Source organism: Moschus berezovskii, chromosome 23 (genome assembly GCF_049115385.1).
Source record: "Moschus berezovskii isolate FMDL1 chromosome 23, NW_MosBer_1.0, whole genome shotgun sequence".
Taxonomy (NCBI): Eukaryota; Metazoa; Chordata; class Mammalia; order Artiodactyla; family Moschidae; genus Moschus; species Moschus berezovskii.
This window is the reverse complement of record NC_142482.1, coordinates 42,855,498-42,869,414: the sequence shown is the minus strand read 5'-3', so window position 1 is coordinate 42,869,414 and position 13,917 is coordinate 42,855,498. Positions and strand designations below refer to the sequence as shown.

The following is a 13,917-nucleotide window of genomic DNA, read 5'->3' as shown; positions in this document are numbered from 1 at the left end:
AGCCTTCTCAGCAACACCCAAAAAAAAAATTTTCCTGAAAAATGTAAAATATGCCAATCAGTCACCAGAACACTGCTCTGGAAATGTGAAAATTATATCATTTGATAATGAATCTGAGACCTGAATTTCAGAGGTGCTAAAAAAGTTGGAGAGGGTCTGGTTTTCTGTTCATTTGGCTCTGTTGTAAAATATATTCACCTTCATGTGCGCTGTACATGCAAAGAGACGTTAGCCAAAAGCCACAGAAATGTTTTAATGAATGCATGTCTTCCTCTCTTCACATGTTCAAACCTTTTATTTCTCTACTCAGTAAATCTGTTATGAGAAAAAATAAATCTATTATCATATATCAGACATAAAGCAGGTATATATAATAAATACTGATTTATACATATATATATGCATAAATGATTCAGTTAAGGAAACAGAGTGATACAAAGTGAGAATTAGGCTGGGATTTTTTTTTCACAATACAATACAGTTTCAGTTTTCAAACCTCCTCACTGGTTTCTGCCCAGCAACTGATGAGAACCACCCCTCTGAGCCAATCCAAAACTAATTCTTTCACAGACCGATTCTCACTCTTTGTCAGAGTGAGCATGCTTTGCTCTTTTCCTTTCTTCCAGAGAAAAGAGACTCTTATTTATAATGAGGAACTATCGATTATCTTTACTCTGTGGGCTATAATTTTCAGATGGGATTGCCAAGAGGTGAGTGTGGGAAAATAGGTAAAATCCAGGGTGACGAGCCTTGGAAAGAGGGAGGCTGAAGAGCTGAGAGTGGAACTTGCCCAGAGAAAGTGATTGGGGCTCGGGTGTGCTGTAGTCAGGGGTTGAGGGGGTGGAGACAGCAGGGCAATGCAAAGGCTAAAGACCTGAATTTGAGCATTTGTAGGAGAGTCACAAAGTGAATGAAAAAAGCTTGCTGACTGCATATTCTTAGGAGATTACTGTGATCAGAAAGGAGCAAAGGACTCATCTCTCCTAGTCATCTCTGGGAATGTGTTCTAAGAGATTCTGAAAAAAGATATGCCTTAAAGATTTGCATGTAAAGATGTTTATTACATAATTATTTGTAATTTAAAAAATCTGAATCAACATATGCAACAGTTGGAGAATGGATGCAAACACATTGTCCAATCATGAAAGGGATTTTGGAATCATGTTTTTAACAAAGAGTTTTTATTTCTAATTGTAACAAAGCTGGATTTAATTTGGAGATTTAAATTGCATTTACGTTTTGCTATTGATTCTTATTTACGATGAACAACTTTAAACGTGAATGTTTGTGTTAATACTTGACTTTTTTTCTTTAAGAGTAGTTTCTACAAGTGCAATTTCTGGGTCAAATGATAATTTTGACAATTTTCAGGCATTTAGTATATATCTATGGTAAAAATACTTCCAGAAATCCTTAAATCCATGAAGCAAAGTATATGATTACTATCACAGATTATATAAATTTTATTCCTTCATATTTTTCTCTGTTTTGATGTTGTCTATAACGAGAAACAAAAAAATACAATAATATACCCCCAAAATTAGTGAAAATAAATTCCTCACTCTGAAGACAGCATTGAAATTGTTACCTATATAATAATGATAATAATAATAATAATAACGTCCTCTCTCTAGCATCTTAGGGAGCAGTTTTGAAGAGCAGAAGATATGGTGAAAGGCAAGCTTTTGTCTGAGGGTACGTCCGAGTTTCACGCAGGCTCCCGAGAGTTCCCAGCTGGACATATTTCTGCTCCCAGCTCCTCCTCAACCCACTCAATCCCTCTGATGGCCTTGTTCTCAAAGGTAGTTCTTGGCACAGGTTTAAGAGTAGTATGTACTATGAATGCAGGCCTTATACTGGTTTGTTTAGGGCGAATTGGTGTGAGGAAATTTTATTTACTTATTGACATACAGTTGATTTACAGGAGTTGGTATTTTCTGAACAACTAACATGTTGCAGTCAGAGTAATTATTTGTAAAAAATTTTAATTGCTGAGTAAAACATGAAAACTTTTAAAACTGAAAACATCCGAATAATTTTCAAAGGCAGGAGACAAAGCACAAAAGTGTCTCTCATTCAATCTCCAATTTTCAGTTTAGCATGAACTCTTTTAAGGTGATCTGGACAGTAGCCTACCAGGCTCTTCCAGCCATGCAGATTCTCCAGGCAAGAATCCTGGAGTGGGTTGCCAGGCCCTTCTCCAGGGGATCTTCCCAACCCAGGGACTGAACCCAGTCTCCTGCACTGCAGGCAGATTTTTTACCATCTGATCCACCGGAGAAGTCCAAGGCATCAACATGTTCATACAAATTCATAACTTATGTTTTGTTTTTTAATATAATCATTAATTTTCTCTGCAGTGTGCTTTTTATTTGTTTAATATATCTTGATTTTCTGGGTTCAGTTCAGTTCAGTTCAGTCGCTCAGTCATGTCCGACTCTCCGCGACCCCATGAATCACAGCAGCCAGGCCTCCCTGTCCATCACCAACTCCTGGAGTTCACTCAAACTCATGTCCATCGAGTCGGTGATGCCATCCAGCCATCTCATTCTCTGTCATCCCCTTCTCCTCCTGCCCGCAATCCCTCCCAGCATCAGAGTCCTTTCCAGTGAGTCAACTCGTTGCATGAGGACTCTTAACCGCTACACTGAGTTCCCTCATAGAGATCAGCCTTTATTTAACCAACCAGTCTTCTGTTAGTGGTTAGAGTGGCTGGTTAGCTTGTTTACCCTTTTTTTTTTTTTACTTTTAAAAATAATGTTTCAGTGTCAACTTTACACACAATTCTCTCTGCACCCATGCAAGTGTTTTGCTAGACCAGATATCTGGAAGTGAAGTTGCTAAGTCAATTGTGTACATTCTAAACTTCCTGCTTCATAATGTGTCATAAGTAACTGAAGTTCAAACAGGTTTTTGAAATCATAGAGCTGGTGAATCGTAATGTCATGACTTAACTCCCACACCCTTTTCATTTCCAACATCTAACACGTAGTGGGCCTGGCACATAATGAGTACTCGATAAACATTTGTTGAAGGAATGAAAATGCCTGGGTGAGACCTGGCCTTATTCTTAACTATCCAATTCACTCGCCTTGGGGTTAAGAAGTGGTAGGTTCATGGGACTTCCCTGGAGGTCCAGTGGTTAGGATTAGGCACTTTCACTGGCAGTGGTCCAGATTCTGCAAGCTTCAAAACTTGGCCAAAACTTAAAAAAGAAGTGGTAGGTTCAGCCTCTGATTGACCCAGGGAATCTGCCAGGATCTTGACCAAAGTCTGATGGTCGAGTGATGTGAACTTTGTGATGGCCATGGGTTGAGCCTAGAGGAGACAGATGGGCACACCCTGAGTCATTCATCAGCACACCATTCCTTCCATTCCGGGAAGGAAAGAATACATGATGGGAGAAGGGAGAGGGCTCCATCTAGAGTTCTTAGTCTTGTCCTGGAATAATTGACTCTCAGGCTCTCCACTGTATAGGGAGGAAGACAACTCTGGTGTGGTTGGAGTGGAAGCCAAGTTAGAACTCCAGCTATAATCAAGCCTGGCTAGCTGACAAGGGCCCCACACTTCTCTTATCACACAAGGTGGAGGTTCTTTTATGGACCAAGATACATTTGGAAATACTGGGCTAGAACTGGGGAGTTGCAGGGGCCCTGCCTCTGAGCTGGGAGAACCCCAGCACTTCATAGAGGCTTGAGCTGCACTGGTCTGCTGTATGTTTGGAAGCTGACGTATCTGCCCTTCTGCATAAGTGCCAACAATTACATCTCCACCCCTAAAAGGCACTTCCCTAGTGGTGCAAAGACCAAGATAGGGAAATTATCTGTTGCTGGTGAGCCCAGAGGCAGGCCATCTGCCAAGGAGCATTGATAAACACAGGAGGAAAGGGAAAAAAGAAAGTGAATCATTTCCTTTCCAGAGATGTTTCTCCCACTAAAGAACAAATGTTTCTCTCCAAAGAACTTTTTTTTTTTTGGTCATGCATGAGATTAGTTCCTCCACCAAGGATCGAAGCTGGCAGTGAAAATACAGAGTCCTAACCACTGGACCCGGAGAAGGCAATGGCACCCCACTCCAGTACTCTTGCCTGGAAAATCCCATGGACGGAGGAGCCTGGTAGGCTGCGGTCCATGGGGTCGCTAAGAGTTGGACATGACTGAGCGACTTCACTTTCACTTTTCACCTTCATGCATTGGAGAAGGAAATGGCAACCCACTCCAGTGTTCTTGCCTGGAAAATCCCAGGGGCGGGGGAGCCTGGTGGGCTGCCGTCTATGGGGTCGCACAGAGTCGGACACAACTGAAGTGACTTAGCAGCAGCAGCAGCAGCAACCACTGGACCACCAGGGAATTCCCAGAACAGTTGTGAAAAGAGTTCACTAAAGGCTTACCAAGTTGCAACACTTGCATGTCCAGAATAGGCTTGCTCTTTGAAACCACGTTATTGAAAAATAAGAATAAATGCTTTAATACAACTAAGTCCCCAGTGGAAGCACAGGAGGCCAGGCTCTGCTCTCTAAGCCAGGCCAAAAGAGCATTATCATCATGCAGAAAAATGCTTATCTCCTTAAACTCTCCACCTCCCCTCCTCTCATTAGTTGGATGACACCCAACTATTCTGATCATCTAAACTGAACTAAAATGCTAGTGAGTATGGATGGTTTAATATGTAAGCCCTCATCCATTCACTAATTCAACAAATATTCACTGAGGGTTCCATGTGAACCACCACCATTCTAACAGGTGTCTTACACATCAGGAAACAAAATAGACCAATATCATTGTTTTGTAGAACTTATAGTCTAGCAGCTGGAGACAGACGATAAATGTATGATATGTTAACTGGTGAAAATGCAATGGGGAAAAGAGAGAAGTTGCGGGGGATGGGAACAGTTTGCCACAATTCTGTGATCAGAGAGGGTCTCATAGAGGAACTGACTTTAAAGGAAAGGCTTGAAGGAGGTGAGAGGGTGAGCTTGTGGATGTATGGGGAAGAGGGTTCCAGGCAGAGGGAAGAGTCAAGGTCAAGGTCTTCTGTCATATTCTGTCCAAGGAGCAGTAGGAAGGACAGTGTGCCTGGAGATGAAGTGAGGCATGCAGCTCCAGGAGGGCCATGCCAGCTATTGGAAGGACTTCAGCATCTACTCAATGAAATGGGAGCCCGCGGAAGGTGCTGTGCAGAGGATGTGACTCAAGGAATGTTCTGGATGTTGTATTGAGACTGTAGGGAACACAAGCAGAATCGGAGGACCCAGTGAGGACAGTCCTATATTAATCAGGGTGTGATGGTGGAGGCTTGGACCTGACATAGCTGGGGAAGTGTGGGCGAGTGTAGAGAGTCTGAACATACTCTGTAGAGCCAAGGATTTCTTGATGGGTTAGGGTTACTGTTTGTACACTTAACATTCATACTTTTACATGAGATTTTCCATGTGGGAACTCAGAGGTGAAGAGACTCCCAAGCAGACATTTTGGCAGAGGAGGATCATGGGTCCTCACACTACTTTTCTTGTGTTTCTCCCTGAGTCGGCCCTGGGGAGGTAGAGGTTCCCACACAGAGTTCTCCATCTTCTTCCAGGTGGTATTTCTGTCTGACTCTTTCTGGCATCTGTCTGTTTGCAGCACTGATGAAAATGGCATGGTCCCTAGAGTTCCTTCCATTCCACCTCCTTATCTGCCTCATCTCCGACCAGCTGCTCACTCCTTGCTCAGGTAGGGAACAATGTTGCTTTTTTGTATTGGAAGCAGATAATTACCTGTTTGCACCTAGTCAGAATCTTTGATCCCCTCATTCCTGGAGGTCCTGTTGCAAACTGAAGGCTCACATGCTATTAAGAAAAATGTCCTTCTGTCAGGATCCTATTCCTCTCTAGGCTTTTCTAAGCCTGAGACACCCTCTTCCCATAATGGCCTCATGGAATTCCCCACCCCCACTTTTCTGACCAGCTCAGTTTGCTGTGATTGGACCCCCTGGGCCCATCCTGGTCATGGTGGGTGAAGACGCCGAGCTGCCCTGTCACCTGTCCCCGAAGATGAGCGCAGAGACCATGGAACTGAAGTGGGTGCGATCCAGCCTCAGGCAGGTGGTTTTCATGTATGCACATGGCAAGGAAGTGGAAGACAGACAGACAGCAGAGTACCAAGGGAGAACTGAGATTTTAAGAGATGGCATCACTACAGGGAAAGCTGTACTCCGAATACACAACGTTAGAGCCTCTGACAGTGGAAACTACCTGTGCTATTTCCAAGATGGCAACTTCTACGAGAAAGCCTTATTGGAGCTGAAGGTTGCAGGTGAGCCTCCAAGGTTCTGTTCTGAGTGTTTTCCTCTTGGGACCTAGGAGCAGATGCAGAGTTTCTGCTCCAAATCCACCCCTCGGAGCTCTTGGCTGATCATCGGAAACTGCCTCTTCTGTCTTCTGACTTTGTTTCTCTGAGACCCTCAGGAAAGAAGCAGGTCTTCCTCCAGGAAGACCCTCTCCTGTACGCTATCGTGTCAAGTAAAGAGCTCCCTCCTGCCAACTGCCAGGGTCTAAGCTGGGAATTGGAAGGTCAGGATGGGAAGGATAAGAAAACATCTCCTTGGAGATGGTACATGGTTGACTGGGTTCAGTTGCATTCCAGGTGGTTTCTGGGGGCTCCTCGTGAGCCTCTGTGAGCCCTGGGAGGCTGACCTGTAAGGGCAGCATCTGTGCTGTCACTGTTCTCTAAACCACACCTCCTCGGAGCACACTTGCAATTGGCTTCAATCCTTGTTGCAGGAGGAGCAGTGCATGCCCTGTGGGAGCATGGGGGTCTCAGGAAGAGGGTGATAGAGGAAACTTTGTGTAGACTTTGGGCTTCTGTTACGGGATTTAGGGCAAGTTTATGGAAATGGGCTTTGCTCTGGATAGGATGCTGTCAGAGAGGAGGAGGTATATTTCTGTGGGTGGATAACTTCATAAATCTTATCCAGGAGGAAAACTAGAGTGAGGCTAATCTGGGACTGGTAAAGGAGCGGCATCACTCAGCCAGGACAGGGGAATGTCGGTCAAGGTTATGTTTGGAACAGTGCTCGTATTTTTCTCTGTCTTCAAACATGATTGTTGTTGGTCTTTTGTCTTCACCTGTCATAGTGACAAAGGGCCCTTTGATGCTGATATTCCATGAAATTGCTTGTGTTCCACAGGAGAACACCAAAACTAGACTCATATTCCATGTCAAGGGTTGCATATCTCTTTATCAGGCATATCTCTTTCTCTTGCCATGTAGCTTCTGGCTGGGTTTGGTCCATGGGGAGTCATAGCAGAAGGTAGAAGGAGGGAGAGAGAGGGGTCAGGGTACTTATGCCCCTGGCTTAGTCACTGCAGGGCCACCTCTAGCTGGCTACATGCCCTTCCAGAAGATCACAGCTCCTCTTATGAAAGCTCTCTCTACATGATTCTCCCACTTTAGGTCTTCAAAACAACTCCCTTCTCACTCCCCTTTGGGTTTAGGGGTGAGTGGTAACACTCCATTGTTCCTGGCCCTGGAGTACTGCTCTAGTCCATGTAATTTCCTCCTCACTATGACCACCCTTTTGCAAACAGCTTCTTAGAAAACTCTAGTTTAATTATCTGAGTGTGCCATCCAATTCCTGTTGAGACCCTCACTGATAGAGGACACTCCCAAGAACTGAAGCTCATTCATCCTTTCCACAGCACTGGGCTCTGATCTTCATATTCAAGTGAAGGGCCATGAGGATGGAGGGATCCACCTGGAGTGTGAGTCCACCAGCTGGTATCCCCAGCCCCAGATTTGGTGGAGAGATGCCAAGGGCCAGAACATGCCAGATGTGACAGCAGCTCTGGTTGCAGATGGAGCTGGCCTGTACGCAGTCACATCATCTCTAATCATGAAAGGCGGCTCTGGGGAAGGGGTGTCCTGTATCATCAGAAATCCCCTCCTTAACCAGGAAAAGACAGCCCGGATTTCCATCGCAGGTGAGTACCCTGCTTAGCTGCAGGCATACTGTGAGGAGCCATGGCTGTTGGAAGAAGAAGGCTATGAACACCTGGAACTAATATAAGTAAGTCAATTATACTTCAGTTTAAAAAAAATCCTTAAAAGAGACATATGTAAAATTTAATCAATAGAAAATTAGACAAAATGACAATTTAAACATTAACCAATTGAAATCTAGTATAGCCACATTAAAAAAGAGAAAAGTATAAAAACAAAAAAAATTTTTTTAATAAATTTAAAAAAAAGGAAAGGGGGATGTGTGATTCTCTGTGGTATACAGTGAAAGTGAGTCATTGAGCTGAGTTCCAGAGCCTTTTATGGAACCATATTTTTTTTTCTCCTGTTATGTCACAAGGATTTACTGAGCATTTCTTATGTGCCTGGAACAGTGACAGGCAATGGGAACTGGAGAGAAGTGGTGAAGATTGGATTCTTAAGCAAAGACTAATGACAAAGTTGGGAGCGGGTGGGTCCATGTACATCATAATTTAGAGGAAATGCTAATCCCATTAAAATATAGTACAGACCAGGAGAAAAAAGAGCAGAGGATGAATTATTAGTTCACAGAAAAGGAATAACACATGAAAGAGTGTCCAACCTCACTCACTAGAGAAATGTGTATTAAAACTTGTGTGAGTGGACAGGAGACTCGGATAATGTTTTATGTGCTTTTATTTGATAGTGGAACCAGGTGAATGTAACCTATTATAAATTTTAAGTAGAAAAAAACTTGATTATGATGCTTAAGTAACAGATTTACATGTGAGAGACAGACATTTCGAGACAAGTTCTGGTATTATGTTAAGTACTATATCTATAAAGCCTTAGCAGGGCTTGCTGAAGTCTTACCTAAAGGTCTCTGAGAACTTAGGAAGAGAAAGATTTTAACGTCAGTAGATGAACTCCGTGAACCCTGTCCTAAGGGTGAGAGGCTAAGACTGGATCCCATTGCAGATCCCTTCTTCAGGAGGGCCCAGCGCTGGATCGCTGCCTTTGCAGGGACCCTGACGGTCTGTCTGCTGCTTCTCGCTGGAGCTGGTTACTTCCTGTGGCTACAGAGGAAGGAAAAAGAGGTTCTATTCATGGAGAAAGAAAGAGCGAAAAAGGAAAAAGAAACAGCTTGGGCAGAAAAGGAGCAAGAACAAAGAATAAAAGGTATCTGACCTAGAGAGGGAGTCTAAGGCCCATGCTTTGCAGGAGGGCGCTGGATCACCTCACCCCCATCCCCACCTCTCGCACCCAACCCAGCACTTGGTCATCTTTAAGATTTATTTTCTAGAGGTCCTCCTCCTTCCACCCCCATAACAGTACTTTTTTTTTTTTTTTTCTGCTTCTTTTCCAGAGATGCTCCAGTATGAGCTCAGTAAGTTCTGATTCCCCCAGGGACCCATGCTCATCTTCCCATGACTTACCACTTAATGACTCACCACTTTTCTTCCATTGCAGAGTGGAGAAAGGTCCAGTACATGACTTGTAAGTGACTCTGACATTTTCTCTGAATTCACATATAAGACTCTCTCTACCCATGTATTTTCCAGCCGGGTTCCTCAGCCCCTAACTCTGCCCAGGGACAAAGAAATGTTCTGGATCTTTTTTCCCAAGAAAAGAAATAAGGGTGACTGGGGAGGGGGAAGTAGTTGGTAGGGAGAATAGAGAGTGTTTCCTTTTTTAATAGAGAAAGGGGCCTTCAATCTCCTTCCCTAAAGAGGAGAGGGGAGGTGAGAGTTGAACAGGCAGAGGCAAAAGGTAGGAAGGGTGGAGTGGTCAAAAAGAAGGCGAGATGAGGCAAAAGTAAAAGGAAATGACTCAGAAATGACAGAGTTCAGATGACGTCTCTACCTTTCTTCCATTGTAGGTGGGGAGAAGTCTCAAACCTATCCAGGTGAGTGACCTGGATGTTCTCTGAGTTTCCTGGCACAGGTAGATAAACATTTAAACTTTTTCCCTGCTCTGTGACCCATTGGCATTTGCAGTAGGAATACTCAGATCTAACCCAGAGGCTCATTTTCTGTGGGGAGTACCATGCCTGCTTTTCTACAGCCTCAGAGGGGACCTTCAGATATAGTGTCTGGGCAGTTTAACCACTCCCTGCCCTGCCGACATACACACCCCCACACACACCTTCCCCCCACACACACCCACCCCACCCCCACGCACGCACACACTCACCCCCCCCACCCCCCCACACACACACAGCCTAGTATAGCCTGGGCATGTCACCTGCAGCCCCAGCACAATAGAGTGAAGAAAATCCACCATTTTTGAGAGGTTTTATGCCTGATCTACCCAAGCTGTAGATGAAGGAAGGGACTGAAGAAAGGGACACAGAAAAGGCTCAGTGAGGAGAATGGGTGAGGGGAAGATCAGAATTAATGAACATTCCTCTTTGCGTCTCCTTTCTTTCAGAGTGGAAGAAGGCCCTCTTCCAAGCTGGTGAGTGAATCACTGTACGTCCCCTAGGACAAAACCCGAGGGATCATATTCCCTTTTTCTTTTCCACGTCTTGAGATTCTGGGACAGCCAGTCCCTGTGACTGGGAAAGTTCTGGTTGGAGAGCTCAGTTTCCAGCAGCCTTCCACTGGGTGCCCGGAGAACTGGTGAGAATTGCTCTCCTGGGCTTCCACAGATCTTTATGGGAAGGAAGAGGCATCAACAGTGGCGGTGAAGGGAAGGACAGGATGCAACGTGACCAAGGAGAGAAAGCAATGCTCAAAGGTCATGTCCTTTCCCAAGGTCCATATGCCACCTCTTGCCACTGTGTGTCCTCAAGTTATTTGATGTTTTGAGCTTCAGTCTCCTCACCTGTGGACAATGATTGTAGTTCCTATTTATGTGAGAGTTGGGGTAAAGACTAAATGAGTTTATGAACATGTACTTGGTCAAAAAGCCAGCAAAAAAGAGATGGTATATTCAAAATGGGTGGTTAAAGAGGGCTTGAAGAATAAGCTATTTACAAAGGGAAGAAAGAGAGCAAAGGGAAACTGACAAAGGACTATTCAGTCCCCAAGGGTTCACAACAGTTGGATGCTGTCACCATGCTGGGCCTGAAGAGATGGGGAGGAGAGTGTTTGGCCCACAGGAAGCTGTAGCTCCCGGAGAGGGCAGCCTGAGATGAGTCATCCCCTTGGTCAAGCATCATCCCCTGAAGCTGGCAGGGAAGAAGTGGAGGAGGAAATAAATGCCGTGCCTCTCTTCTTGCTCCTTCCAATCTTCAGCTAGTGCCTCCCACTGACCAAACCCAACAGGTGACCAGAGGCAAGGGAGTCCCGTGTCACTGTCCAAAGAGGACAGATTTCTGGGGCCCAGAAGAGGGTAGAAGAACATGGAGAGGGGCCTGGGAGCACATGAAGCCCTCAACATAATGTCCCTTAGCACAGAAAAGGACTGGCAGCTATTAAAACATCAGGGACTTCCTCCATGCCTGGCCCTGAACCAAATACACAACGTGTGTTATCTTCTACCCTAAAGATTAGTATTTTTTTAGCCCCATTTTTCAGATAAGGAAGTTGAGGCATAAAATATTATACAGCTTGGGTCAACGGAAAAAAGAGAAAAGACATTCACTTCATGAGTGGTAGCACAAGGATTGAAATTTAAACCCATATCCCTATGGAGCACAAGCTTCCCAGGTGGCACTAGTAGTAAAGAATCCACCTGCTAATACAGGAGATGTAAGAGATGTGGGTTTGATCCCCGAGTCAGGAAGATCCCCAGCAAGAGGGTATGGCAAACCACTCCAGTATTCTTACCTGGAGAATCCCATGGACAGGGGAGCCTGGCAGGTTACAGTCCACTGGGTCACAAAGAGTTGGACACTACTGAAGCGACTTAGCAAGCATCTACACCTATGAAGTACAGGTGATCAGAGTCACTTCTGGGAGAGAAACAGGAAAAACATAGCTGGAAGGAGCCAGCTCTAGATATTGGTTAAGCAGACCCTGACGCTCATCACTTTTCCCTTTCCTACTGAACACAAGCCCCCTAGGGCTTTCCTCTGGTGTTGCTGAGAGGGTCACATTCAGGGCAGGCTGGTGGGCACCCAACCCTGGACTTGGGCTTCCTCAACCAGACCCAGGGCTTGAGGGCTGAGGCTCTGAGATCTAAGAACAATGGTTCACCCATGATCCCACCCCCTAAAATTTCTGCAGAGGATGTGATTTTGGATCCCAACACAGCAAACCCCATCCTGCTCGTGTCTGATGACCAGAGGAGCCTGCAGCGGGCAGAGGAACGCCAAAATCTGCCAGACAACCCCGAGCGATTTGATTGGCACTACTGTGTGCTTGGCTGCAAGAGTTTCACATCAGGGAGACATTACTGGGAGGTGGAGGTTGGGGACAGGAAAGAGTGGCATGTGGGGGTATGCAAGGGGGACGTGGAGAGAAAATGCTGGATTAAAATGACCCCGGAGAATGGCTTCTGGACTATGGGGCTGTCTGATGGGAATGACTACCGGGCTCTCACTGAGCCCCGGACCAAACTGACAGTTGCCAGTCCTCCTGAAAAAGTGGGGGTTTTCCTGGACTATGAGACTGGGGAGGTCTCCTTCTACAACGCTGTGGATGGATCTCATATCTACACCTTCCCGCACACCTCCTTCTCTGGGTCTCTGTGGCCTGTTTTCAGGATTTTGACCTTGGAACCCACTGCCTTGACCATTTGCCCAGTGTCAACAGGAGCAGAGAATCCTGGTGTTCCTGACCTAGTGCCTGACCTTTCCCTGGAAACCCCAGTGGTCCTGGGCTCAGCTGATGAGAATGGAGAGCCTCAGGCTGAAGTTACTTCCTTGCTTCTCCCTGCCCAGCCTGCAGCTGAGGGTCTCTTCCCTAATAGCAGTGACAAATCACAACCATAAAATGCTAAAGGCACACACAATGTGAAGCACTCTATTAATATCAATACAGTTATTTATTCCATATGGACAGTTGAGTTGATACTGTTTTATTGTCTCACTTCCTAGATGTCACTCAGCTAGTAAATGATGACTGGACATTGAATAATAAAACATTTACAGATGATTTACAATGTGCTGGGTGTTGTTGTGAAAGCTTTAAATGTTTCACTCCTCATAGCAACCCTATGTCACAGCCTCATTTCAGAAGTGTGGAAACTGAGGCATGGCCAAGTTAAGCAAGTTATACAATTCATCAAAAAGTCAGTGCTGTTGGGGACCTTGTCCCCCCTCCTCCACCCTCTACCCCTAGCCTGTTTTCCAGCCCGATTGCCCCTGTGAGGGAGGGGCCATGTGCAGCCCTGAGCATTCCTTCCCAGGGCACCGCAGGTTAAGGATCACTGTAGGTGCCTATGGAAGCCACACCCCACTTGGTTCCTTCAGAGTCGATTGTCACAGCTATAGGTCCAGCACTTCATTGAGTTGGCTCGGCAGGGTGACTTGGTCCAGAGAATGAATACACAGGAGTGCAAAAGGACTAAAGGTCAAAGTCTTAACTACCAAAGGGCATGTGTGCCCTGCTTCTCACCTCCCCTTGTCAATGTGATGTGCAATCCTGGAACCAGAACCAATCCTCCTATGTTCAAGGTGTCTAGAAAGCCTAACTTAATACCTAAAGATTAGAATTTGGGAGGAATGAAACCAGATGAACTGTAGTGGTATTTTTAATCACACAGTAGAGTCCATTTTTAGCAAAGGGATATTTCCAAGCCTGATCAGTTATTGATGTTAATGGATGTTCCTTTCAGCTGACAGGTACCAGGCAGAAGTTACTCTTCATCATCATCACTATTTTGTTCACGAATGTAATCCCCTCTATCCGACATGTGGTTGTCAAGTTACATTTGTTGAATAAACGTGTTAATCATCTTCACTCTTTAACTGAATCTTTTACAGATTTTAAGCCCCTACAGTTTACTCACCACAAGTTTTACAATTCATCTCGCAATATTTTCACACAATCCTCCTTGTATTAGTTTTCTA

At 45.1% G+C, this 13,917-nt stretch overlaps 1 protein-coding gene across 5 annotated transcripts; it reads left to right on the top strand.

Moving 5' to 3' along the window:
- Positions 1-571: 571 nt before the first annotated feature.
- On the top strand, positions 572-13,803 carry BTN3A3 (butyrophilin subfamily 3 member A3). 5 transcript variants are annotated; one of them, XM_055406941.2, is made up of 11 exons: positions 573-710; positions 1,635-1,695; positions 5,622-5,711; positions 5,946-6,293; positions 7,679-7,960; positions 8,937-9,137; positions 9,325-9,345; positions 9,429-9,455; positions 9,838-9,864; positions 10,389-10,415; positions 12,131-13,803. In XM_055406941.2, exons 2-11 carry the CDS (start codon positions 1,668-1,670, stop codon positions 12,835-12,837), a joined length of 1,758 nt encoding a protein of 585 aa, XP_055262916.2. In that variant the 5' UTR covers positions 573-710; positions 1,635-1,667; the 3' UTR covers positions 12,838-13,803. The 5 variants fall into 5 exon arrangements, with proteins under 5 accessions (XP_055262917.2, XP_055262916.2, XP_055262918.2 ...); XM_055406942.2 differs by lacking the exon at positions 1,635-1,695 and having other exon boundaries at positions 572-710; XM_055406943.2 differs by lacking the exon at positions 9,325-9,345.
- Positions 13,804-13,917: the final 114 nt, after the last annotated feature.